Raw genomic sequence first — 26,523 nt, forward strand, 5'->3', positions numbered from 1 at the left:
TGCTGGGATTGGTGTGTGTGTGTGTGTGCTGGGATGTTCTGTGTGTGTGTGCTGGGATGTTCTGTGTGTGTGTGCTGGGATGTTCTGTGTGTGTGTGCTGGGATTGATGATGTGTGTGTGCTGGGATTGATGTGTGTGTGCTGGGATTGATGTGTGTGTGCTGGGATTGATGTGTGTGTGCTGGGATTGGTGTGTGTGTGTGCTGGGATTGGTGTGTGTGTGTGCTGGGATTGGTGGGTGTGTGTGCTGGGATTGGTGTGTGTGCTGGGATTGCTGTGTGTGTGCTGGGATTACTGTGTGTGTGTGTGCTGGGATTGATGTGTGTGTGTGTGCTGGGACTGATGTGTGTGTGTGTGTGCTGGGACTGATGTGTGTGTGTGTGTGCTGGGATTGCTGTGTGTGTGTGTGCTGGGATTGCTGTGTGTGTGTGTGCTGGGATTGCTGTGTGTGTGTGTGCTGGGATTGGTGTGTGTGTGTGCTGGGATTGGTGTGTGTGTGCTGGGATTGGTGTGTGTGTGTGCTGGGATTGGTGTGTGTGTGTGCTGGGATTGCTGTGTGTGCTGGGGTCAGGACACTCTGCCTTGCTGTGTTTAATGCTCTGCTGTGGTTGTGTGCAGCTGTCGTGTGTCCTGGGAAGTTATTGCAATCAGACAGAGGGGTAGGGCCGGTGGCCCAGTCTTCCCCCTGACACAGGAACCGGCCTCAAGCTGCTGGGGAGCTGGGATGCTCCGCTGGTTTGGAGCAAGTGACGCTTCCAAGCAGGCAGGGACTCCGGAATGAAGACTCTGAGACAGGCTGCCGCAGACACACTGAGCCGCTTAGGTGAGCAATGCATCGACAGACTGCACTGAATCTGAGCCCGTCCCTGGCTGCACTTCCCCGGCCTTTGTATTTAAAGCCCAGCTTCGCTTCTTGCCACCTCCAACACGGACTGTCCCAGCTCTCAGACATCAAATTGGCAGCACCGGATAACAAACTGATTGCTGTTAACCCTTCCAGGTCAAGGGCAGATTGATCTATCCCTCCGTGTGCGTTGGGAGGAGGTGGGGGGAAGGGTTGGGGAATTAATGCAGCAAGGACTAAATTTGCATTTTCAACCTGGAGAGCCAGCCCAGGCTGAGATCTCTGTGAGTTGAGCCCTTGGTGGACTGTAACACATTCCTGCTCCTGATATGCATTCCCAATCTCCCAAACACAGGAATTGTATGTCATCGTATCTGAATCTGTCTGTGTGTGTTTGCGTGTTTTTGTTTCTGTGTATGTGATTGTGTCTGTATCTGTGGCCACGTTTTTGTGTGTACCTGTAGTAGTGTGCGCATCTGTGTGCCGCGTGCATGTGGGTCTCTGTGCGTGTGCATGTCTGTGTGCCTGTGTATGTATGTTTGTGTATGTGTGCCTCTGTGTATGTGCTTGTGTGTGTTTGTGCCTGAATGTATGTGTATGTGCCTGTGTGCACATGCATGTGCCTGTTTGTGTGTATATGCGCCTGTGTCTGTGTGTCTGCCTGTGTGTGTGCTTTTGTGTGCATGTCTATGTGTGTGCACATTTATATGCATGTGTGCGCATGTCTATGTATGTGCATGTGTGCTTGCCTGTGTGTGTGTGTGCAGCTGTGTCTGTGTGGATGTTGGTGTCTGTGTGCGTGTGTTTCTGTCTGTGGGTGTGTGCGTGTGTTTATGTCTGTGTGTCTGTGCCTGTGTCCAGGGTGGATGGGGACTGGGGTAGCAGTGAAGAATATATCAACAGAAGTATGGATCTCTGAAGGTGGGAGGGCAGGTTAATAGGGTGGTGAATAAGGCAAATGGGGCACTTACCTTTATCAATCGAGGCACAGATTACAAAAGCAGGGAGGTCATGTTGGAATTGTATGGCACTTTGGTTAGGCCACAGCTGGAGTAGTGTGTGCAGTTGTGGTCGCCACATTATAGGAAGGATGTGATTGCACTGGAGTGGGTGCAGAGGGAATTCACCAGGATGTTGCCTGAGATGGAACATGTAAGTTATGAAGAGAGGTTGGATAGGCTTGGGTTGTTTTTGCTGGATCAGAAAAAACTGAGGGGGTGACCTGATCGAGGTGTACAAGATTATGAGAGGCATGACAGGGTGGATAGGCAGCAGCTGCTCACACTAGTTAAAGGATCAGTTGCGAGAGGACACAAGTTCAAGGTGAGGGGCAGGAGGTTTAGGGGGGATTTGAGGGAAAACTATTTTACCCAGAGGATGGTGACGGTCTGGAATGCACTGCCTGGGAGGGTAGTAGAGGCAGGTTGCCTCGCATCCTTTAAAACGCACCTGGATGATCACTTGGCAGGTCTTAACATTCAAGGCTATGGGCCAAGTGCTGGCAAATGTGATTAGGGAGGCAGGTCAGGTGTTTGACATGCATTGGTGCAGACACAAAGAGCCGAAGGGCCACTTCTGTGCAGTATTATTCTGTGTATCTGTGTGATTCTGTGATGGCATTAAAACCCATCTTGATGTCCTTTAGGGAAATAAATCTGCCGTCCTTACCTGGTCTGGCCTACTTGTGACTCCAGATCCACAGCAATGTGTTTGAGTCTTAACTGCCCCTCTGAAAAGGCTGAGCCACTCAGTCATGTCCAAACCATTGATATTGGTTCTGGGTGGGGACCGTTCACTTTCTCGGAGCAGCTGGTGAGGGGCATGTAATTAAATGCCTCCCTCATCTGTGGCTCTCAAATCCCGAGAGTGAATAAAATAATTCAAAACTGTGGGAGAGTAGGTTGGGGGGGGGGGGGGGGGGGGGGGTGTGGAGTTTTCATATGGTTACTCCGAGCTTGCTGGAGTCAGTTCATTTTGCTATTTGGGTTTATAATCTGTGTTTAACTGCTTTTCCCCAACTCGGGGTGCTCAGCAGGTTGTGGCCCAGGGAACCAGCAGCTGAGCATATTATAGTCAGCAGGTAAACTGGTCAACGCTGGGATGCAACATAGGAACAGAAGACCATTCAGCCCCTCAAGCCTGATCCAATTAGGTCATGTTTGATATTTTAACTCCATGTTTCTGACTCCCCTAATACCATGACCTAAAAACTCTGAAATTTTCAATGGAACCCAAGCCTAAGTAGCTTTTTAGGGGAGAGAGTTGCAGACTTTCACACCCCTTTGTGCATTCTGGACATCACCCCTGAATGGCCTGGCTTGAATTTTAAGATTCTACCCTCTTGTTCCGAACTTACCCCCCCCCCCCCCCCCAACCCGAAACCAGAGGGGATAGTCTCTCCCTCTCCGCCCCATCAAATCCATTAATCAGCTTAAACACCTCAATTAGATCACCCCTCGATGTTCTATATTGTGGCAAATACAAGCCTGGTTTATGCAATCTGTTCTTGTAAATTAGTCCTGGGGTCATTATGGCAAATATTACCCCGACAGAAGCCAACATATTCTTCCTGAGGTACAGAGCTCAGAACTAATAGCCTTGACCAGGCCCAGCCATCCTCCAGTGCTTTCCCCATGCAAGTCCCAAGCTCCAACAAGGGTTGGCTTGGCTCAGTCCTCAAGAGAAGATGGGTGACTGTAAGTCCCCTTAAGGGGGCTTTGGGCAACTTGAGGTCATGGGTACATAAACATAGGGGCAAGATCAGGCCAGTCAGCCACCTGATAAGATCACGACAATTCAATAAGATCATGGCCAATCTGACTGTGGCCTTAACACCTCCCCTGTCTGCACCCCCCCCCTCCCAAATCCTTTACCCACTTGTCAATCAGAAATCTGTCCAACTCAACCTCCAGTGACCCTGCCCCCCACTGAATTCCAAGCATTTATGCTCCTCTGAGAGAAGGAATATGTATTAAATGGAAGGCCCTTTATTTTGAGATGGTGCCCCTCTCGATTCCCCCATGAGGGGTACATGCATTAAGTGCAGTCGTGTCTAGTTGGGCTGTTGGTTGAAACCCCTATGGGGGGGGGGGGGGGTGGATGAAGAGCCCAGGGGAAACAGGAGAATCCACCTCCTGAGTGGCAGGCTGCCAGTTGACAGCAAGCCCTGGTGGGGGGTGACCTGCGCTAGCTGAGCCCGGGGGGAATATCCCGCCCCCATGAACCTGGTTACGTGACGGGGGGGGGGGGGGGGGGGGGAATAGTTCTCTTACCCCCCCCCCCCCCGAGTCTGAAGGGGGTCTGGAATGTCCTGCAGCAGAGCTGGGAAGATCGCCATGGCAACCGTGACAGGGTTGCTATAGCGAACGCTCTTTCGCAGCATGAATGTGTTCTGACTGCGATTTAAAGGGCCATTCTCAAGAGTTTTGTAACAGGACTGGAAAGATGTCAATTGTAGTTGTGTGGTTAAATGCGACAAATTAAAAGCGTTTTTTTTGGCGGGGGGTGGGGTTGGGGTTCAGAAGCCACCAAGTGCTTCAGCGGCCTGACCACAAAAATGCCCTGGAATGATGCAAAGGCCTTGCTGCTCCACTGGATGCCTGTACAGCCGGGGGGCAGAGCCCCTCCCGGGGGAGCCGGGGGCCAGAGCCCCTCCCGGGGGAGGCGGTACAGCCGGGGGGCAGAACCCCTCCCGGGGGAGCCGGGGGCCAGAGCCCCTCCCGGGGGAGGCGGCACAGCCGGGGGCCAGAGCCCCTCCCGGGGGAGCCGGGGGCCAGAGCCCCTCCCGGGGGAGCCGGGGGCCAGAGCCCCTCCCGGGGGAGGCGGCACAGCCGGGGGCCAGAGCCCCTCCCGGGGGAGCCGGGGGGCAGAGCCCCTCCCGGGGGAGGCGGTACAGCCGGGGGCCAGAGCCCCTCCCGGGGGCAGGGGGCAGAACCCCTCCCGGGGGAGCCAGGGGCCAGAGCCCCTCCCGGGGGAGCCGGGGGCCAGAGCCCCTCCCGGGGGAGGCGGCACAGCCGGGGGCCAGAGCCCCTCCCGGGGGAGGCGGGGGGCAGAGCCCCTCCCGGGGGAGGCGGGGGGCAGAGCCCCTCCCGGGGGAGGCGGGGGGCAGAGCCCCTCCCGGGGGAGCCGGGGAGCAGAGCCCCTCCCGGGGGAGGCGGCACAGCCGGGGGCCAGAGCCCCTCCCGGGGGAGCCGGGGGCCAGAGCCCCTCCCGGGGGAGGCGGCACAGCCGGGGGCCAGAGCCCCTCCCGGGGGAGGCGGCACAGCCGGGGGCCAGAGCCCCTCCCGGGGGAGGTGGGGGCCAGAGCCCCTCCCGGGGGAGCCGGGGGGCAGAGCCCCTCCCGGGGGAGGCTGTACAGCCAGGGGGCAGAGCCCCTCCCGGGGGCAGGGGGCAGAGCCCCTCCCGGGGGAGGCGGGGGCCAGAGCCCCTCCCGGGGGAGGCGGCACAGCCGGGGGCCAGAGCCCCTCCCGGGGGAGGCGGCACAGCCGGGGGGCAGAGCCCCTCCCGGGGGAGGCGGCACAGCCGGGGGGCAGAGCCCCTCCCGGGGAGGCGGCACAGCCGGGGGGCAGAGCCCCTCCCGGGGGAGGCGGTACAGCCGGGGGCCAGAGCCCCTCCCTGGGGCAGGGGGCAGAGCCCCTCCCGGGGGAGCCGGGGGGCAGAGCCCCTCCCGGGGGAGGCGGGGGGCAGAGCCCCTCCCTGGGGCAGGGGGCAGAGTCCCTCCCGGGGGAGCCGGGGGGCAGAGCCCCTCCCGGGGGAGGCTGAACGGCGGAAAGTTCGATTGAAGTACCCGGGGGAAACGCTTCACTCAAATTGATGGAATAATTCACCGGTTGTCAGGGCCATAGGCCTCAGGCCTAGCGGTACGTTATTTGGCCCCTTGCCATTCAGTCGGAGAAGGGCTGGTCTACTCGCTCTGCCCCATAACCTTTAGCTCCCCAGCCTAATAAAAATCTGTCTACTTCAACCGTGACCATATCTATAGGTTGAGGCTACCAAAATCTCTGCTGCCTGCGTCCTAACTCGCATCAAGTCCCGTTCGCCCATCAGCCCCCGGCTCACTGACTACATTCCCTCCTGGTTAATCAACACCTTGATTTAAAAAGGATCATCCTTGTTTTTAAATCCCTCTGTGGCCCCACGCCTCTCCATCTCTGCAACCTTCTCCAGCTCGACAACCCTTTGAGTTCTCTGAGGTGTTTCAGTCCTAGTCTCTTGGGCATCCCCCATAGAATTGCACAGCACAGAAAGAGGCCTTTCAGCCCATTGTGTCTGTGCCAGCATCAAGTACCTAACTATTTGAATCCCATTTTCCAGCACTTGGTCAGTAGCCTTGCACGCTAATGTGTTTCAAGTGCTCATCTAAATGCTTCTTAAATTTTTGAGGGTTCCCCCTTCTACCACCCTTTCAGGCAGTGAGCTCCAGATTCCCACCACCCTCTCCAATCTCCTTTAAATCTTCTGCTCCTAACATTAAATCTTTGTTCCCTGGTTATTGACCCCCCCCTCCCCTCCCCTCTCCTATGGGGAAAAGTTTCTTCCTATCTATCCTATCTATCCTATCTATGTCTCTCATGCTTTTGTACACCTCAATCAGGTCCCCCCACACCACCCCCCACAGCCTTCTCTGCTCTAAGGAAAACAACCCCAGCCTATCCAGCCTCTCTTCATAGCTGAAATGCTCCAACCCAGGCAACATCCTGGTGAATCTCCTCTGGACCCTTTCGAGTGCAATCACATCCTTCCTTTGGAGGGAACCAGGAATTCACGCAGTACACTAGCTGTGACCTAATGAGTGTTTTACGCAGCTTCATCATAACCTCCCTGCTCTTATATTCTGTGCCTCGGCTAATAAGGCAAGTATCCCAAACGCCTTCTTAACCACCTTATCTGTTTGGCCTGCTGCCTTCAGGGATCTTTGGACATGCACCCCAAGGTTCCATTGGTCCTCTGCACTTACTAGAATTCTACTGTGATTTAAACAATTTGTAGAGTACCTAATTATTAATTTTTTCCAATTAAGGGGCAATTTAGCACAGCCAATCTACTTAACCTGCACATCTTTGGGCTGTGGGGGTGAAACCCATGCAGACGCGGGTGAATGTGCAAACTCCACACAGACAGTGACTCAGGGCCGGAATTGAACCTGGGTCCTCAGCGTCGTAGGCAGCAGTGCTAACCTCTGCGCCACCCTGCTGCCCAGAGTTCTACTGTGATGAATGTGGGAATTTCAGATATATTGAACTGGATTTAGGGCCATGCTAAATTGCCCCTTAATTGGAAAAAATATAATTGGGTACTCTAAATTTATAAAACAAAAGTGAATTGAAAGCTGAGGTGGTTTTGTTTTTTTGTGTGGGAATAAAGATAGCAGTAAGGGTTATTGTGTCACTCTTTGATTATCTGTGTTTAAGAGGTAATTGTAAGCTATTGTCTTGTGTGATGTTAAAGATATTTCAATACTGTTCGTAATAAAGTTTGTTTTAATACACCGTATCGCTATTTTGCATGAATTTTTCCTTGCATGAGGTATCCTTTTCTCAGTCTTACAAAATTAAAATAAAATATTGGTGTTTCTGACCAGTATCCTAGCCACTGTTGTGATCTGGTCTGGGGTTATAATACTGCCGTTCATTGTGTATTCCCTTGCATTGTTGGTCCTCCCAAAATGCATCACCTCTCACTTTTCAGGGTTATATTCCGTTTGGCACTGTTCTGCCCATCTATATTGTCCTGTAATCTAAGTCTTTCCTCCTCACTATTTACCACACCACCAATTTTCATGTCATTTGCAAACATACTGATCATAATATCCCCCACATTCACATCTAGATAATTAATGTACACTGCAAACAACAAGGAACCCAGCATCGATCCCTGTGGAACACCACTGGACACAGGTTTCCAGTCATAAAAATAACCTTCAATCATCACCCTCTGCCTCCTGCCATTGAGCCAATTTTGGATCTAATTTGCCAAATTGCCATGGATCCCCACAGGCTCTTACCTTCTTTTTTTTAATATAAATTTAGATTAGCCAATTATTTTTTCCAATTAAGGGGCAATATAGCGTGGCCAATCCACCTACTCTGCACATTTTTGGGTTGTGGGGGCAAAACCCACGCAGACACGGGGAGAATGTGCCAACTCCGCACGGACAGTGACCCAGAGCCGGGGTCGAACCTGGGACCTCAGCGCCGTGAGGCGGTTGTGCTAACCACTAGGCCACCGTGCTGCCCAGGCTCTTACCTTCTTGATCAGTCTCCGATGCGGGACCTTGTCAAAAGCCTTACATGTTCATGTAAACTACATCAACTGCACTACTCACATCTACACACCTAGTCAGCTCCTCAAAAAATTCAATCAAATTTTGTAGACATGATTTCCCTTTGACAGAGCCATGCTGACTATCCTTGATTAATCCTTGCCTTTCCAAGTGGGAATTAATTCTGTGCCTCAGAATTGTTTCCAATAATTTCCCTACCACTGATGTTAGACTCACTGGCCTATAATTACCTTGTTTTTCCCTACTTCCCTTCTTGAATAATGGTACCACATTACCTGTCCCCCAGTCCTCTGGCACCTCTTCTGTGGCCAGAGAGGATTTGAAAATTAACATCAGAGCCCTTACAATCTCCTCTCTTAAGTCACTCAGCAGCCTAGGATGCATCTCATCTGGACCTGGGCTGTTATTCACTTTTAAGCCTATGTGAACCGCTAGTGTCTCCTCACTCTCAGTGCTAATCAGTTCATTTATATCACAGTCCTTCTCTCTGCTTTTTATACAACATTGTCCTTCTGCATAGTAAACACATGCAAAATACTCATTTAATACCTCACCTACATCTTTCGGCTCCATACACAGGTTGCCACTTTGGTCCCTAAAAGGCCCTACGCTTTCCCTGATTATCCTCTTGCTCTTAATATACTTGTAAAACACCTTGGAATTTTCCCTTATTTTTTTCTGCCAGTCTTTCATGCTCCCTCTTCACTCTCCGAATTTATTTTTTAAGTACCCCCCATGCACTTTCTATACTCCTCTAGGTTTTCACTGTTTCAAGCCCCCTGTCTGAGCCACAAGCCTCCTTTTTTGTCCATGTCCAATCCAGGGTTCTCTGGACTTGTTGGTCTCATCCTTTACCTTTCTGGGAACATGTTTGCATTGTACTCATTCTCCTTTTTGAATCACTCCTACTGGATCTTCCTGCAAGTAGCTGCTCCCAGTCCACTTTGGCCAGATCCTGTCTTATCTTATTAAAATCAGCCTTCTCCTAATTCAGAACCTTTATTTCCGGTCCATCTTTGTCCTTTTCCATAATTACCCTAAATCTCACTGAGGTATGATCACTATCACAGAAATGCTCCCCCATTGACACTGTTACCATCTGCCTAGCTCCATTCCCTAAAATTAGGTCCCCTCTCTTGTAGAACTTTCTAAATGCTGGCTCAAAAGGCTCTCCTGGATGCACTTCAAGAATTCCGCCCCCCCTAGGGGCAGCACGGTGGCCTAGTGGTTAGCACAGCTGCTTCACGACGCTGAGGTCCCAGGTTCGATCCCGGCTCGGAGTCACTGTCCGTGTGGAGTTTGCACATTCTCCCCGTGTCTGCGTAGGTTTCGCCCCCACAACCCAAAAATGTGCAGGGTAGGTGGATTGGCCACACTAAATTGCCCCTTAATTGGAAAAAATTATTGGGTACTCTAAATTTAAAAAAAAAAGAATTCCAGCCCCTCTAATAATGCGACAATTTGCTTATCCCAATTAATATTGGGGAAGCTGAAATCCCCTACTATTATTACCCTATTGATTTTACACTTCTTGAGATTTGCTCACATATCTGCTCTTCTATCTCTCCCTGACTGTTTGGGAGCCTATAATGCACTCCCAGCAATGTGATTACCCCCTTTCTGTCTTTAAGTTCCTCCCATATGGCCTAATTTGAGGAATCACTAAGATATCATCGCTCCTTACTGCAGTAATCGACTCCTTGATCAATATTGCAACACTACCTCCTCTTTTACACCCCCCCCCCCCCACATCGCCTGAATATTCTATACCCCAGAATATTGAGCTGTCAGTTCTTCCCCTCCCTCAAACATGTCTCTGTGATAGCAATAATATTATACTCCCATGTGTTAACCAGTGCCCTAGTACATCTGTCTTGCCCACAAGGCCACTTACATTAAAATAAATGCCTCCCAGCCTTGCTATATTCTTGCCATATATGCTGACAAAGAGTCATCCAGACTCAAAACATTAGCTCCATTCTCTCGACAGATACTGTCAGACCTGCTGAGATTGTTCTGCACTTTCTGTTTTTGTTGCGTTATTTCCTTGTGTCTTAACACGTTTATCTTTGCTCTGCCTTCTAAGCTGACTTGATCACTCTCCCATCTCCTGGACCCCAAGCTCTGAAATTCTCTCCCTAATCCTGCCCACCTCCATCCTTTTTTTAAAACCCACATCTTTGACCAAGTTTTTGATCATCTGACCTGACCCGAGTAGTCCCTCTGGTTTGGAAAATTGCACATGTCGCTCCACTTTTTAAGAAAGGTGAAAGAGGAAAGCAGGGAATCACAGACCAGTTTAGCACACTGGGCTAAATCGCTGGCTTTGAAAGCAGAACAAGGTAGGCCAGCAGCACAGTTCGATTCCCGTAACAGCCTCCCCGAACAGGCGCCGGAATGTAGTGACTAGGGGCTTTTCACAGTAAATTCATTGAAGTCTACTCGTGACAATAAGCAATTCTCAGTTAGCCTAACACCTGTGGTGGGCAAATTGCTGGAGTTTATAATCGGGGATGGGGTAACTGAATACATCAAAACATTTTGGTCAATTAGGAAGTGCCAGCATAGATTTGTGAAGGGAAGGTCATGCCTGACTAATCTTTTTTTTTTCATTTTTAAATAAATTTAGAGTACCCAATTCATTTTTTCCAATTAAGGGGCAATTTAACATGGCCAATCCACCTACCGTGCACATCTTTGGGTTGTGAAGGCAAAACCCACGCAAACACGGGGAGAATGTGCAGTCCCCACACGGACAGTGACCCAGAGCCGGGATCGAACCTGTGACCTCAGCGTCATGAGGCAGCAGTGCTAAGCACCTTGTCTCACCGTGCTGCCCCTCATGCCTGACGAATCTTACTGAATTTTTTGAAATGCCTGACGCAGGTAGTGGACAGGAGAATGCCTCTGGATGATATTTACATGGACTTCCAGAAGGCATTTGATAAAGCCTCACCGAAGAAACTGTTCACTAAGTTGGAAGCCCATGGAGTTAAGGGCAAATTATTAATATGATTAGGAAATTGGTTGAATGGCAGCAAGAGAGAGTGGGGCTAATGGGTGATTATTCTAATTGGCAGGATGTGACTCGTGGTATACCAAAGAGATCAGTGTTGGGGATGGCACAGTAGCACAGTGGTTAGCACTGTTGCTTCACAGCGCCAGGGACCCGGGTTTGATTCCCACTTGGGTCACTGTCTGTGTGGAGTCTGCACGTTCTTCCTGCGTCTGCGTGGGTTTTCTCTGGGTGCTCTGGTTTCCTCCCACAAGTCCCAAAAGACGTGCTGTTAGGGGAATTGGACATTCTGAATTCTCCCTCAGTGTACTCAAACATGCGCAGTAGTGTGGTGATGAGGGGCTTTTCACAATAACTTCATTGCAGTGTTAATGTAAGCCTACTTGTGACACTAATAAAAATGTTATTAAAGACTTATTCCTATTATTCATTAATGACTTGGGCGATGGCATAGAAAGTCTTGTATCTAAATCTGCAGATACAAAGTTAGATGGCATTGCAGATGATAGCATAAAATTGCATGAAGATATTGACAGACTGGGTGAATGGGCAAATTTGTGGCAGATGGAGCACAAAGTAAGCAAGTGTACGGTTGTCCATTTTGGACCAAAAATGGATAGAACAGGGTGCCCAAAGAGAAATTACACAAATTAGGCTTGTTTTCACTAGAATTTAGAAGATTAAGGGCCATCAATAGGGCAGCACGGTAGCATTATGGATAGCACAATCGCTTCACAGGTCCAGGGTCCCAGGTTCGATTCCGGCTTGGGTCACTGTCTGTGTGGAGTCTGCACATCCTCCCCGTGTGTGCGTGGGTTTCCTACGGGTGCTCTGGTTTCCTCCCACAGTCCAAAGATGTGCAGGTTAGGTGGATTGACCATGATAAATTGCCCTTAGTGTTGGGTGGGGTTACTGGGTTATGGGGCTAGGGTGGAGGTGTTAACCTTGGGTAGGATTCTCTTTCCAGGAGCCGGTGCAGACTCGATGGACCAAATGGCCTCCTTCTGCACTGTAAATTCTATGTAAATTAAGGGGTGATCTGATCAAAGTATTCAAGATATTAACAGAAATAGACAGGGTAGATAAAGGTAAACTATTCCCACTCTTTGGAGATTCTAAAACTAGAGGGCTTGTTTTAAAAATTAGGTCCAGACCGTTCAGGATAGATGTCAGGAAACACTTCCTCATGCAAAAGGTGGCAGAAGTTTGGAACTCTCTCCCACAAACAGCAGTTGAAGCTGGAACAGTTGTTCATTTTAAATCTGAGATAGATTTTTGTTGAGCAAAGATATTAAGGGATATGGGCCAAAGGCAGGTGTTTGGGTTAGGCCACATATCAGCCACGGTCTCTTTGAATGGTGGGACAGGCTGGAGGGGCTGAATGGCCTCAACCTGTTCCTATGTTCCTTTATCCTCCTCATGCGACTCAATGTTGAATTTTGCTGCACAATGCTCCTGTGAATTGGTTTGGGAAGTATTATTACGTTAATGGAACCATATAAATGCAAGCTGCTGTTCTAATTATCAACCTCTTCTCCAGATATGGGCAGCACGGCAGCACAGTTAGTTCTGCTGCCTCACAGCGTCAGAGACCTGAGATCGATTCCGACCTCCGATGACTGTGTGGAGTCTGCACGTTCTCCCCATGTCTGCGTGGGTTTCCTCTGGGTGCTCCGGTTTCCTCCCACAATCTAAAGATATGCAGGTTGGGTGGGGCTACGGGATTGCGGTGATAGGGTGGAAGAGTGGGCCTAGATAGGCTGATCTTTGGGAGGGTTGGTGCAGACTCAATGGCCCAATTGGCCTTCTTCTACACGGCAGGGATTCTATGTTGGAGTTGGGTGGCAAAGTTCTCGCATTTTCTGCTCTTATTTCTGATTTCTGTTTTTCCTTGTTCTATAATATCTTCAATAAGTATTCAGAATACTCAGTTTGTTATTTATTTTTAACAGGTCTCACACACCGACACCCTGGATATAAAGAGGTAAAAGGTTCTGCTGCTCAGTGAGAGTGAGATTGATTCATTCACTTTGAGTGGATTGTTTTCAGGTTCTAGATGTCACCGTCAGGCATACAGGCCTTTATTGTCCATGTCTAGAGCAATCCAGGAGTTTGAGGGTGCTGCATGCGTTGAACTGGAGTCTGTTGGGGATGCAAGGGAGTTTCAGATTAAGTGGGTAGGACAGACCCTTCACTGGGCCCTGTCACTTCCACCCACTGGAGCCCAACTCTAGGCCTCAGCTCCACTGGGCTTTAACTCCACCCCTTTTGCTCCAGCTCCCCCTCTCCCTGTCTCGCCCTCCGCTATAGCCCCCATCTTCTGCTAAAGCTCCTCCCCTTTCCTCCAGCACCTCCCCTTCTGTTCCAGCTCCTCCCCCACGCTATCATTCACCCCAGGGCATGGGCGCCTCCCTTTTGTCCTCTGGCTGCTCCCCCGGGTTTCACTCCTCCTTCTCTATGCTTCAGTCCTTCCGCTTGGGACCTATCTTGTCTCTCATTGAGGGATGGCTCTAACCCCAGGGCAATAGATGCTCCCAATTTGGGAAATAATCCCTGATCCCTGCCTATGGGATTTGGGCAGTAGCTCCTCCTCTGGGCTCCAGCTCCACCCCCCCCCCCCCCCCCCCCCCCCCAATCAGTAGTTCTCCCCCTCTGGTGTCAAGCTCTGTCCCACAAAGTCAATATCTCGTCCCTCTCTGGTGTCAAGCTCCGCCCCACACAGGCAATAGCTCCGCCACCCCTGAGCTGTATTCCCCAGCTCCTACTCTTCCTTCTCTGAGCTCTATATCCACCCCCCACAGTCAGTAGCTCTTCCTCTGCTGTGCTCTAGATCCACACACCAGTCAATAATTCCTCCCCCTCTGGTGTCAAGCTCCACCCCCAATCAATAGTTCCTCCCCTCTGGCATCTTATTAGCGTGGCTCCATATTCATGGAGTGATCCCAGCTTGTTTCCCCACTCCATTCCTTCCCTTTGCTGCTCTCTTGCATTCTTCTCATTCTGAATTACTCACTCTGCACTTTCCCATTACAGACAATCTCCTCTTGTCTTGTCTACGTTTCAATTTTGCAAAAGCCTTCCAGGCACCTCCTTGGACATTCCCACTTTGCTCACTGTTCCTGACAGGTTGCCAGCTCTGGGAAATGCTGGGCTCACTGCTCGTCCTGGTAAGGAGTTGCCTGTCTCCTGACTAGAGCCTTGTTGTGACAAGTCATGAGACTCTAGCCCTGTGACTGAACAGTGATTTGTTTGAAGTCTAGCTGTGGGAGGGCTGTGCAGTCAGGGATAGAATGTCCAAGTGGAGAACATGGGGAAGAATCTGCTGCTGTTCAGGATCTGAGTCCAGTCTGGCGAGTGTTCGGAATGGAAGGGAAGCTTCTTTTGAGGTAATTCCGACCTGAAAGCTGAGGACAAAGCAATACACTGGCAATGAGTAGTTGAGGCAAATGGTATTGATGTGTTAAAGGAGAAAACAGATATATGGGAGCGGAAAATAATAGTAATAATCTTTATTGTCACAAGTAGGCTTACATTAACACTGCAATGAAGTTACTGTGAAAATCCCCCAGTCGCCACATTCCGGCGCCTGTTCGGGTACACGGAGGGAGAATTCAGAATGTCCAAATTACTTAACAGCATATCTTTGGACTGTGGGAGGAAACTGGAGCACCCGGAGGAAACCCACTCAGACACGGGGAGAACATGCAGAGTCCGCACAGACAGTGACCCAAGCTGGGAATCAAACCTGGGACCCTGGAGCTGTGAAGCAACTGTGCTAACCACTGTGCTACCATGCCACCCATGTAGTGAGTTACATTGATTGAGGTAGATGAGCGAGGATGGAGAAGTGATTCTAGTGGACTGGTTGGACCACGTTGCTGTTTCTGAGCTGTATGCCTGTGTAATTTTAAGTAAAAGGTTCCATGGAAGAGGTGCATTGTATCCTTTACCTTGGAGACAATGTGGTGATGCCCCTGCTCAGGCCATCCTCAGGTTGCTGTGTGACAGTAACTCTAACCTCACGAGAAGGAAGTCTCAACACACAGAGGAGGCAACAAAGAGGAGCCAAAGACTCAGCGAAGAAACAAATTCAGAACCACCAAGCATTATTGGCCAACATTTTAATCTTCAGATTGAATCACTGTCACGCAATGCCCTTTTTTGGGAATCAACCCCAAGGTTTGTTAAGTTTGATGTGAATGTTATTTATCATCCTACTGCATCAGGAGGTCGCTGCCAGCTGAGAGAGTGTTCTCAAATAGAAGCTGGACAACAGGATGTTGTGTGTTAGAAAGGGCCAGGTTCCGATTGGGGTATCTATACATAAAAGTGGACATTCTGAATTCTCCCTCAGTGTACCCGAACATGCGCTGGAATGTGGTGACGAGGGGATTTTCACAGTAACTTCATTGCAGTGTTAATGTAAGCCTATTTGTGACAATAATAAAGATCATTATTATGAACTTATTTAGTTGCTTATTAGTGGTCCAGGTTATTGCTAGTAATTTTAACCCTGGCCAACATGGTGCTGGCAGCAGGAACTGAAACAATCCACCTCAATGAATGGGAGCTGGGATAACCTCACCCTCTTTTTCTTGTAAATTTAGAGTACTCAATTCATTTTTTTCCCAATTAAGGGGCAATTTAGCATGGCCAATCCACCTACCCTGCACATCTTTGGGTTGTGGGGGTGGAACCCAGCAGACACGAGGAGAATGTGCAAACTCCACACAGACAGTGACCCAGAGCCGGGATCGAACCTGGGACCTCAGCGCCATGGGGAAGCAGTGCTAACCACTGTGCCACGGTGCTGCCCATTAATGATGGCCTGATGATGGGCTCCTCCCATAACTCATCCCGAACAACCTGCCCATCTCATAACCTCAACCCTAACAATAGGCTCATTCCACAACCCCATCCTAACAACAGGCCCCTCCCATAACTCCGCCCTTAACAACAGGTCGCTGCTAAACCCTCACCCCTAACAACAGGCCGCTCCATAATCCCACCTCTAACATTAGGTGCTTCCCATAGCTCCACCCCTAACAGAGGCCCATCCAACAATCCTGCTCATGACAATAGGCCCCTCCGATAATCCTGCTGTTAGCTGTGTGTGTGGAGTTTGCACTTTCTCCCAGTGCCTGCGTGGGTTTCATCCGGGTGCTCGAGTTTCGTCCCACAATCCAATGATGTACTGGTGGATTGGCCATTGACTCGAGGAGATACTTGTTAGGAAGGAAGATGTGTTAGGCATTTTGAAAAACTTGAGGATAGACAAGTCCCCCGGGATATATCCAAGAATTCTATGGGAAGCAAGAGATGGAATTTCAGAGCCATTGGCAATGATCTTTTCGTCCTCACTGTCAACAGGGGTGGTACCAGGGGATTGGAGAGTGGCGAATGTCGTGCCCCTGTTCAAAAAAGGGAATAGGGATAACCCTGGGAATTACAGGCCAGTTAGTCTTACTTCGGTGGTAGGCAAAGTAATGAAAAGGGTACTGAGGGATAGGATTTCTGAGCATCTGGAAAGACACTGCTTGATTAGGGATAGTCAGCACGGATTTGTGTGGGGTAGGCCTTGCCTCACAAGTCTTATTGACTTCTTTGAGGAGGTGACCAAGCACGTGGATGAAGGTGAAGCAGTGGATGTAGTGTACATGGATTTTAGTAAGGCATTTGATAAGGTTCCCCACGTTAGGCTTATGCAGAAAGTAAGGAGGCAATGGATAGTGGGAAATTTGGCCAGTTGGATAACGAACTGGCTAACCAATAGAAGTCAGAGAGTGGTGATGGATGGCAAATATTCAGTCTGGAGCCCAGTTACCAGTGGCGTACCGCAGGGATCAGTTCTGGGTCCTCTGCTGTTTGTGATTTTCATTAATGACTTGGATGAGGGAGTTGAAGGGTGGGTCAGTAAATTTGCAGATGATCTGAAGATTGGTGGAGTTGTGGATAGTGAGGAGGGCTGTTGTCGGCTGCAAAGAGACATAGATAGGATACAGAGCTGGGCTGAGAAGTGGCAGATGTAGTTTAACCCTGAAAAGTGTGAGGTTGTCCATTTTGGAAGGACAAATATGAATGCGGAATGCAGGGTTAACGGTAGGGTTCTTGGCAATGTGGAGCAGCAGAGAGATCTTGGGGTCTATGTTCATAGATCTTTGAAAGTTGCCACTCAAGTGGATAGAGCTGTGAAGAAGGCCTATGGTGTGCTGGCGTTCATTAGCAGAGGGATTGAATTTAAGAGCCGTGAGGTGATGATGCAGCTGTACAAAACCTTGGTAAGGCCACATTTGGAGTACTGTGTGCAGTTCTGGTTGCCTCATTTTAGGAAGGATGTGGAAGCTTTGGAAAAGGTGCAAAGGAGATTTACCAGGATGTTGCCTGGAATGGAGGTCTTATGAGGAAAGGTTGAGGGTGCTAGGCCTTTTCTCATTAGAACAGAGAAGGATGAGGGGCGACTTGATAGAGGTTTATAAGATGATCAGGGGAATAGATCGAGTAGACAGTCAGAGACTTTTTCCCCAGGGACATAAATTTAAGGTGAATGGTGGAAGATATAGGGGGGATGTCAGAGGTAGGTTCTTTACCCAGAGAGTAGTGGGGGCATGGAATGCACTGCCTGTGGAAGTAGTTGAGTTGGAAACATTAGGGACCTTCAAGCGGCTATTGGATAGGTACGTGGATTACGGGAGAATGATGGGGTGTAGATTAATTTGTTCTTAATCTGGGACAAAAATTGGGCACAGCACCGTGGGCCGAAGGGCCTGTTCTGTGCTGTATTTTTCTATGTTCTAAATTGCCCTTTAGTGTCCAAAGGTGTCCAGGTTAGGTAGTGTTACAGAGATAGTGGGGTGGCGGGGGGGGGGGGCTAGGTAGGTTGCTCTTACGGACGGTCGGTGCAGACTCAATGGGCTGAATGTCCTCCTACTACACTAGGGATTCTATGATACTAACAACAAGCCCCGCCCACAATTCCACTCCTAACAACAGGCCACCCCAAACATGGAACTACCCCACTCTAACAACAGGCTCCACCCATAGTTCTGCCCCACACAATGGGAACTAGGATAGTCCTGCACCCAACAATAATCCAATCCTATAACCCTGCCCCACTTTGGGAGCTCAGATCACCCCCCGCCCCTCCTAACAACAGGTCCCTCCCATTACTAGATCCCTAACAACATTCCTTCCCACACATTGGCAGCTACCCACATTATTGGATCTGGGAAAACCCTGCCCCACAGGCTCCTCCCACATTACTGGACCTGGGATAGCCCCATCCCATAACCACATCCCTAGCAACATGCTCTGCCTCTCACAACAGGCCCTGCCCTGAACAACATGCCCTTCTGCACATTTAGAGCTGGGATCGCCCTGCCTTGAGCAACAGGCCTCTCCCATCACTCCACCCTTAACAACAAGCCCCTCGCATAACCACACCAAATAACGGGCCTCTCCCACATTTTAGGAGTTGGGATAAACCCCATCCCTGACAAATTCTGGGACCTGGGATAGCCCTGGCTTTGTGTCTTCCTGGACAATGCGCTGAAGTCCCTTGAATGGGGCTTCAACCCACAACCTTCTAATTCCGGGTAAGAGTGATACCCACTGAGCCCAGCTGTAGGGGCAGGAAGGGTTTGAGTGTCACTGGGGATCACAAGGCAAAGCAAAGGGACCAGGGGAGAGGACCAGTAAGCTATTGGAGCCCAAGCATTTTCACAGCGATGGTGAGAATTCGGTGTATAACCCGGCACTGCCTCGATAAGAACGTTGTTTTCTCTTTTTCCAGCTGACTGAGGTTGCCGAGTCACCGAGAAGTCCGTTTGTCTGCGAGCCCCGCCTGTACCACACACTGCAGGCCCGAAAACCCAGCGGGCACAGGAGTCGCAGCAACAGCATTCCGATAGGGTGCAAGAACTACACCCAGGGTCACCAATGGGTACGCTGCATCAACACTAATCTCCATATAACAGCCCCTACCCGTATCATAGCTTATCTCCCCAAGTCCACTTAGAGTATGATGCATTTTATGTTGGGATGTATTCCCCTGTAAACTTCTCTAGACCTATCTATAGATTGGACAGTGTCAGCTGTGGCTCATTGGGTAGCACTCTCATCTAAGAGTCAGAAGGTTGTGGGCTTTAAGTTCCACTCCAGAGACTTAAGCATGAAAAGAAGGTAACGTTGCAGCACTGAGAGAGTGCTGCACTGTTGGAGGTGCCATTTTCCGAATGATCCATTAAATGGACACCCCATCTGCCTCCGCAGAAGGACAGGGGCATTCACCCCGGGGTCCTGGGCAACATTCATCCCTCAGCCAACACCGCCAAAGAAGGTCATTGGGCTGTTATTTCATTGCTATTTGTGGGAGCTTGCTGTGCACAAAATGGCTGACACATTTCCCCCTTTATGCCAGTGCTAACAGTTCAAAAGTACTTAATTGGTGCAACTTGGGATATCCTGAGGTTATGAAAGCTGCTATGGAAATGCAAGTTGTAATATTAGTTTCTGCATTTCAGCGAAGTGGCCTACGTTTCGGGACAGCAGCCTCTTACCTAAACCTGGAGAAACTGGGGGAAGGATCCTACTCCACAGTGTACAAGGGGATCAGCAGGTTAGTTGTAATATTTTTTAAAATCCTCCTTGTTACCCCAGTTCGGGCTGGTTCCTCCAGCACTGAAGACCTTTGGGGCTTTTTGAGGGACACTATTCAGTGCAGAGCCCATCAGACCCGACAAACTATTACCTCCAATTTCCGGAAGGGGAGGTAAATGGGAGGAGCAGACTGTCGGGCCGGGGGGGGGGGGGGGGGGGGGGGGGGGGGGGGACGGACTAGGAATAGGGCAAGGGGGAGTAATGAGAAGGGGAATAATGGCGCAGAGAGGGGGAGTGATGGTGGCAAGATACATGAGTGGGAGTGGCAGGGTCATGGGGAAGGAGAGGAAACTGATGCAGTCAGGGCACGGAAGTGACGGGGGATCAGGTTTCGGAAAGGAGTGCAGTGCGATTGGGGGAAGGGAAGGTGTGTGATGGTGCCAGGGAGGGGGAATGGTGGGATCAGATGTACAGGTAACCCCTCAGTTTCCAAAGCATTCCCGATTAAATTTCTCCAATGTGTTACAACCAGGAGGGGTGAGCTGACTTCTCTCTGTCTCACTCCTGAGTTGGTTTTAACAATGTTTGAATATTTTTTTTTAAAAATGATATTGCAAATTCAATGTAAACTTCCTCCTTTAAGACCTCTCAGTTTTCAGTAATGAGCTCTTGTGAATTTTCAAACGACAAACAGGCTCAGCTTTATTGAGCGGTTTCAGAAAGAGAGGGTCAGGGTGTTGTCCCTACTGTCCCTGTCAGAAAGAGAGGGTCAGGGTGTTGCCCCTACTGTCCCTGTCAGAAAGAGAGGGTAAGGGTGTTGCCCCTACTGTCCCTGTCAGAAAGAGAGGGTAAGAGTGTTGCCCCTTCTGTCCCTGTCAGAAAGAGAGGGTAAGGGTGTTGCCCCTACTGTCCCTGTCAGAAAGAGAGGGTAAGGGTGTTACCCCTGCTGTCCCTGTTACTGTCCCTGTCAGAAAGAGAGGGTCAGGGTGTTGTCCCTACTGTCCCTGTCAGAAAGAGAGGGTCAGGGTGTTGCCCCTACTGTCCCTGTCAGAAAGAGAGGGTAAGGGTGTTGCCCCTACTGTCCCTGTCAGAAAGAGAGGGTAAGGGTGTTACCCCTACTGTCCCTGTTACTGTCCCTGTCAGAAAGAGAGGGTCAGGGTGTTGTCCCTACTGTCCCTGTCATAAAGAGAGGGTCAGGGTGTTGCCCCTACTGTCCCTGTCAGAAAGAGAGGGTCAGGGTGTTGCCCCTACTGTCCCTGTCAGAAAGAGAGGGTCAGGGTGTTACCCCTACTGTCCCTGTTACTGTCCCTGTCAGAAAGAGAGGGTCAGGGTGTTGTCCCTACTGTCCCTGTCATAAAGAGAGGGTCAGGGTGTTGCCCCTACTGTCCCTGTCAGAAAGAGAGGGTCAGAGTGTTGCCCCTACTGCCCCTGTCAGAAAGAGAGGGTAAGAGTGTTGCCCCTACTGTCCCTGTTACAGTCGCTGTCAGAAAGAGAGGGTAAGGGTGTTGCCCCTACTGTCCCTGTCAGAAAGAGAGGGTAAGGGTGTTACCCCTACTGTCCCTGTCAGAAAGAGAGGGTAAGGGTGTTACCCCTACTGTCCCTGTTACTGTCCCTGTCAGAAAGAGAGGGTAAGGGTGTTGCCCCTACTGTCCCTGTCAGAAAGAGAGGGTAAGGGTGTTGCCCCTACTGTCCATGTCAGAAAGAGAGGGTAAGGGTGTTGCCCCTACTGTCCCTGTCAGAAAGAGAGGGTCAGGGTGTTACCCCTACTGTCCCTGTTACTGTCCCTGTCAGAAAGAGAGGGTCAGGGTGTTACCCCTACTGTCCCTGTCAGAAAGAGAGGGTAAGGGTGTTGCCCCTACTGTCCCTGTTACTGTCCCTGTCAGAAAGAGAGGGTAAGGGTGTTACCCCTACTGTCCCTGTCAGAAAGAGAGGGTCAGGGTGTTACCCCTACTGTCCCTGTCAGAAAGAGAGGGTCAGGGTGTTGCCCCTACTGTCCCTGTCAGAAAGAGAGGGTAAGGGTGTTACCCCTGCTGTCCCTGTACTGTCCCTGTCAGAAAGAGAGGGTCAGGGTGTTGCCCCTACTGTCCCTGTCAGAAAGAGAGGGTAAGGGTGTTGCCACTACTGTCCCTGTTACTGTCCCTGTCAGAAAGAGAGGGTAAGGGTGTTGCCCCTACTGTCCCTGTCAGAAAGAGAGGGTAAGGGTGTTGCCCCTACTGTCCCTGTCAGAAAGAGAGGGTCAGGGTGTTGCCCCTACTGTCCCTGTCAGAAAGAGAGGGTAAGGGTGTTACCCCTGCTGTCCCTGTTACTGTCCCTGTCAGAAAGAGAGGGTAAGGGTGTTGCCCCTACTGTCCCTGTCAGAAAGAGAGGGTCAGGGTGTTGCCCCTACTGTCCCTGTCAGAAAGAGAGGGTAAGGGTGTTACCCCTGCTGTCCCTGTTACTGTCCCTGTCAGAAAGAGAGGGTAAGGGTGTTGCCCCTACTGTCCCTGTCAGAAAGAGAGGGTAAGAGTGTTACCCCTGCTGTCCCTGTTACTGTCCCTGTCAGAAAGAGAGGGTAAGGGTGTTGCCCCTACTGTCCCTGTCAGAAAGAGAGGGTAAGGGTGTTACCCCTACTGTCCCTGTCAGAAAGAGAGGGTAAGAGTGTTACCCCTACTGTCCCTGTCAGAAAGAGAGGGTAAGGGTGTTGCCCCTACTGTCCCTGTCAGAAAGAGAGGGTAAGGGTGTTGCCCCTACTGTCCCTGTTACTGTCCCTGTCAGAAAGAGAGGGTCAGGGTGTTGCCCCTACTGTCCCTGTCAGAAAGAGAGGGTAAGGGTGTTGCCCCTACTGTCCCTGTTACTGTCCCTGTCAGAAAGAGAGGGTAAGGGTGTTGCCCCTACTGTCCCTGTCAGAAAGAGAGGGTAAGGGTGTTGCCCCTACTGTCCCTGTTACTGTCCCTGTCAGAAAGAGAGGGTAAGGGTGTTGCCCTTACTGTCCCTGTTATTGTCCCTGTCAGAAAGAGAGGGTCAGGGTGTTGCCCCTACTGTCCCTGTCAGAAAGAGAGGGTCAGGGTGTTGTCCCTACTGTCCCTGTTACTGTCCCTGTCAGAAAGAGAGGGTCAGGGTGTTACCCCTACTGTCCCTGTCAGAAAGAGAGGGTCAGGGTGTTACCCCTACTGTCCCTGTCAGAAAGAGAGGGTAAGGGTGTTGTCCCTACTGTCCCTGTCAGAAAGAGAGGGTAAGGGTGTTACCCCTGCTGTCCCTGTTACTGTCCCTGTCAGAAAGAGAGGGTAAGGGTGTTGCCCCTACTGTCCCTGTCAGAAAGAGAGGGTAAGGGTGTTACCCCTACTGTCCCTGTCAGAAAGAGAGGGTAAGGGTGTTGCCCCTACTGTCCCTGTCAGAAAGAGAGGGTAAGGGTGTTGCCCCTACTGTCCCTGTCAGAAAGAGAGGGTAAGGGTGTTGCCCCTACTGTCCCTGTTACTGTCCCTGTCAGAAAGAGAGGGTAAGGGTGTTGCCCCTACTGTCCCTGTCAGAAAGAGAGGGTAAGGGTGTTACCCCTACTGTCCCTGTCAGAAAGAGAGGGTAAGAGTGTTGCCCCTACTGTCCCTGTCAGAAAGAGAGGGTAAGGGTGTTGCCCCTACTGTCCCTGTCAGAAAGAGAGGGTCAGGGTGTTACCCCTACTGTCCCTGTCAGAAAGAGAGGGTAAGAGTGTTACCCCTACTGTCCCTGTCAGAAAGAGAGGGTAAGAGTGTTGCCCCTACTGTCCCTGTCAGAAAGAGAGGGTAAGGGTGTTGCCCCTACTGTCCCTGTTACTGTCCCTGTCAGAAAGAGGGGGTAAGGGTGTTGCCCCTACTGTCCCTGTCAGAAAGAGAGGGTCAGGGTGTTTCCCCGACTGTCCCTGTTACTGTCCCTGTCAGAAAGAGAGGGTAAGGGTGTTGCCCCTACTGTCCCTGTCAGAAAGAGAGGGTAAGGGTGTTGCCCTACTGTCCCTGTCAGAAAGAGGGGGTAAGGGTGTTGCCCCTACTGTCCCTGTCAGAAAGAGGGGTAAGGGTGTTGCCCCTACTGTCCCTGTTACTGTCCCTGTCAGAAAGAGAGGGTAAGGGTGTTCCCCCTACTGTCCCTGTTACTGCCTCTGTCAGAAAGAGGGTAAGGGTGTTACCCCTACTGTCCCTGTCAGAAAGAGAGGGTAAGGGTGTTGCCCCTACTGTCCCTGTCAGAAAGAGAGGGTCAGGGTGTTACCCCTACTGTCCCTGTCAGAAAGAGAGGGTAAGGGTGTTGCCCCTACTGTCCCTGTTACTGTCCCTGTCAGAAAGAGAGGGTCAGGGTGTTACCCCTACTGTCCCTGTCAGAAAGAGAGGGTAAGGGTGTTCCCCCGACTGTCCCTGTTGCAGTCCCTGTCCATTTGTTCAAATCCAATATGCTTTAAACCTAAGAGTTGTGTCATGTGACCTCTCTCCGGTTTCAATCTGGGCCCTTTCTTAGCCACTGTCACTGAGAGCTCTATAGACTCTGGTTGGAAAAATGACTTTTTTTTTTGCATAGTGGCGCAGCGGCGTGAAAAACTGGGTTGAGGATGCTTGGCCCAAAGGCAGCTTCCTCCACTGTATTTTTAGGCACTTAGTCAACATAAATTGAAAAAAATAAATAAATTTAGAGTACCCAATTCATTTTTTCCAATTAAGAGGCAATTTAGTGTGGCCAATCCACCCACCCTGTACATCTTTTGGGTTGTGGGGGCGAAACCCACGCAAACACGGGGCGAATGTGCAAACTCCACACAGACAGTGACCCAGAGCCGGGATCGAACCTGGGACCTCGGTGCCGTGAGGCAGCAGTGCTAACCACTGCGCCAAGTCAACATGAATTTAAGGGGCCGGTCCTACAACAACACACTGGCGAGGCGGGGCGGGCTCAGACAGCAACTGGGTTTTTAAAAGATGGGGTGTCGTTTTGCCACGCCCCCTCACAAAGCCCCCACTACGGAACACCCACCCTGCTAACACCATTCCTAGTACTGTCCCCCTGGCACTGCCACCCAGCCAGCACAGTCCAGGCATGACATCCCCCTCGCGGGGGGTTAAAACCGCCCATGCATGCCATGGGGGGGGGGGGGAAACCTGTCGTGATTCACGCTGTCATGAATGGACAACATGAACGTCGGGATACCCGTTATGCCATTGGCGGGGGGGCATGGACAATCACAACAGGAAAACTCCCCTCTTGCCAATGCCACCCTCTGGAAAACAGGAGTGGAAAATTCCCCCCCCCCCACTTCTCCATAAATCTGCACATGGTCTCTACAAATGCATCTTCGTCACTGCTATACGCCAGTGTCCTTTGGTTAACACAAAATGTCCTTTTCAGAAAGTTCAAAGTTTACGTGTTCAGCAGGTCACGTTACCAATTAATGTGCCACTGAGCACACCTTTGTAACAATAGTTTTTTCTATTCCAGTGGAAACAATTCCAATCTCCCCATAACCTTTAGCTTCCATCCCTGGGCTCAGCCTGGTGAATCTACTTTGTAACTTTCTCTGAGCTTGTTCCCTTTTCTGTAACGGGGCACCCAAAAAATGCCCTAAAAAGCTCCTATTGATAAAATCCCAAATCAAAGTAACCCTTTTAATGGATTTATCCCCCTCCACTCAAACTGCAGGGATTTGTGTGTTTGAACCTGACAGCCTCTGTTTATCCACGTGCTTGAAGGTCCCCTCCCATTCCCTCCGAATATGTTTGCCTCTCTCCTCTCCACATTAAACTGGAGTTGCCCACTCTCTGCCCGTTCCACTAAACTGAGATTGTTCTCACTCCACCTCAACCACGCCAAGCCCTCTTCCTGTACTCAATCATTGTCTATGTTTTAGACTGTTGTTCCTGTGCCCAAGTCCATATCATTGAGAGGACAACTGTGCCCAGCATTGACCCTACGGGCATCCTACTCCCAACTCATGCCTAATCTCAGGAATACGCCATTCATTCCAACTGTGAATCCTCCTCCCAGTCAGCCATCTGGCTATCCATCTGCTCCAAGGTCTCTTCATTTAGTGTTCCCTCCCATTCCCTCTGAACATGTATTACCCCTCACCCCTCCACATTAAATCGGAGTTGCCCCCTCTCTGCCCATTCCACTAACCTGAGGCTGTTCTCACTCCTCCTCACTATGCTCTTTATCTGGCTATCCATGCCACTCTGTTTTAAATTATTCTACACACAGCCAGCCTCCTCCACCCCATCCTAGCAAGTACTTTCTGAAAATCTCTACACTTAACATCCCCCACATTTCCTTTATCTCCTTCAAACGTGAATTGACTTTCACAAGTCTGTGCTGTGTGTCTCATTTTGGAGTGGCTGCTAACTTTATCCGAATGGTTTCAAAAGCGGGGTGGTTTCAGCTGTTTACTTGTCAAATTGTTGGTTGCAGCCATTTCTACCAATTATCTTGAATCTGCATCATTTTCTTTTGATCCCTCTGCCAGGGGATACAGATTCCCCTTATCATTCTAACAGAAAGACCCGAGCGAATTCCTGGGTCATCCATATAAAGGCCACAGCACGTGGTCAAGAGTTGGGGTGACTGCTAAACCACCAGGTTAACTGGAAATCCCTTTTATTGCTGCTCTTGAGTAATTGTCCCATTTCACCGCACAACAACCATGGCACCACTATTATGGCAAACCAGTCTGAGATATTTCAGTATGAGTATCACTGGTGTTAATGCTCCACTCACTCTGCACAGGATAAATGGTAACCTGGTTGCCTGAAAGTGATTAAGATGCAGGAAGAAGAAGGCGTCCCTTTCACAGCAATCCGTGAGG

At 50.4% G+C, this 26,523-nt stretch overlaps 1 protein-coding gene across 1 annotated transcript; it reads left to right on the top strand.

Moving 5' to 3' along the window:
• The first annotated feature begins 613 nt into the window (after positions 1-613).
• Positions 614-26,523, top strand: LOC119962415 (cyclin-dependent kinase 15-like). The gene is made up of 5 exons (XM_038790373.1): positions 614-822; positions 13,094-13,125; positions 18,931-19,080; positions 19,661-19,755; positions 26,445-26,523. Exons 1-5 carry the CDS (start codon positions 777-779, stop codon positions 26,467-26,469), a joined length of 348 nt encoding a protein of 115 aa, XP_038646301.1. The 5' UTR covers positions 614-776; the 3' UTR covers positions 26,470-26,523.

Source organism: Scyliorhinus canicula, chromosome 2 (genome assembly GCF_902713615.1).
Source record: "Scyliorhinus canicula chromosome 2, sScyCan1.1, whole genome shotgun sequence".
In the NCBI taxonomy this organism is placed as follows: domain Eukaryota; kingdom Metazoa; phylum Chordata; class Chondrichthyes; order Carcharhiniformes; family Scyliorhinidae; genus Scyliorhinus; species Scyliorhinus canicula.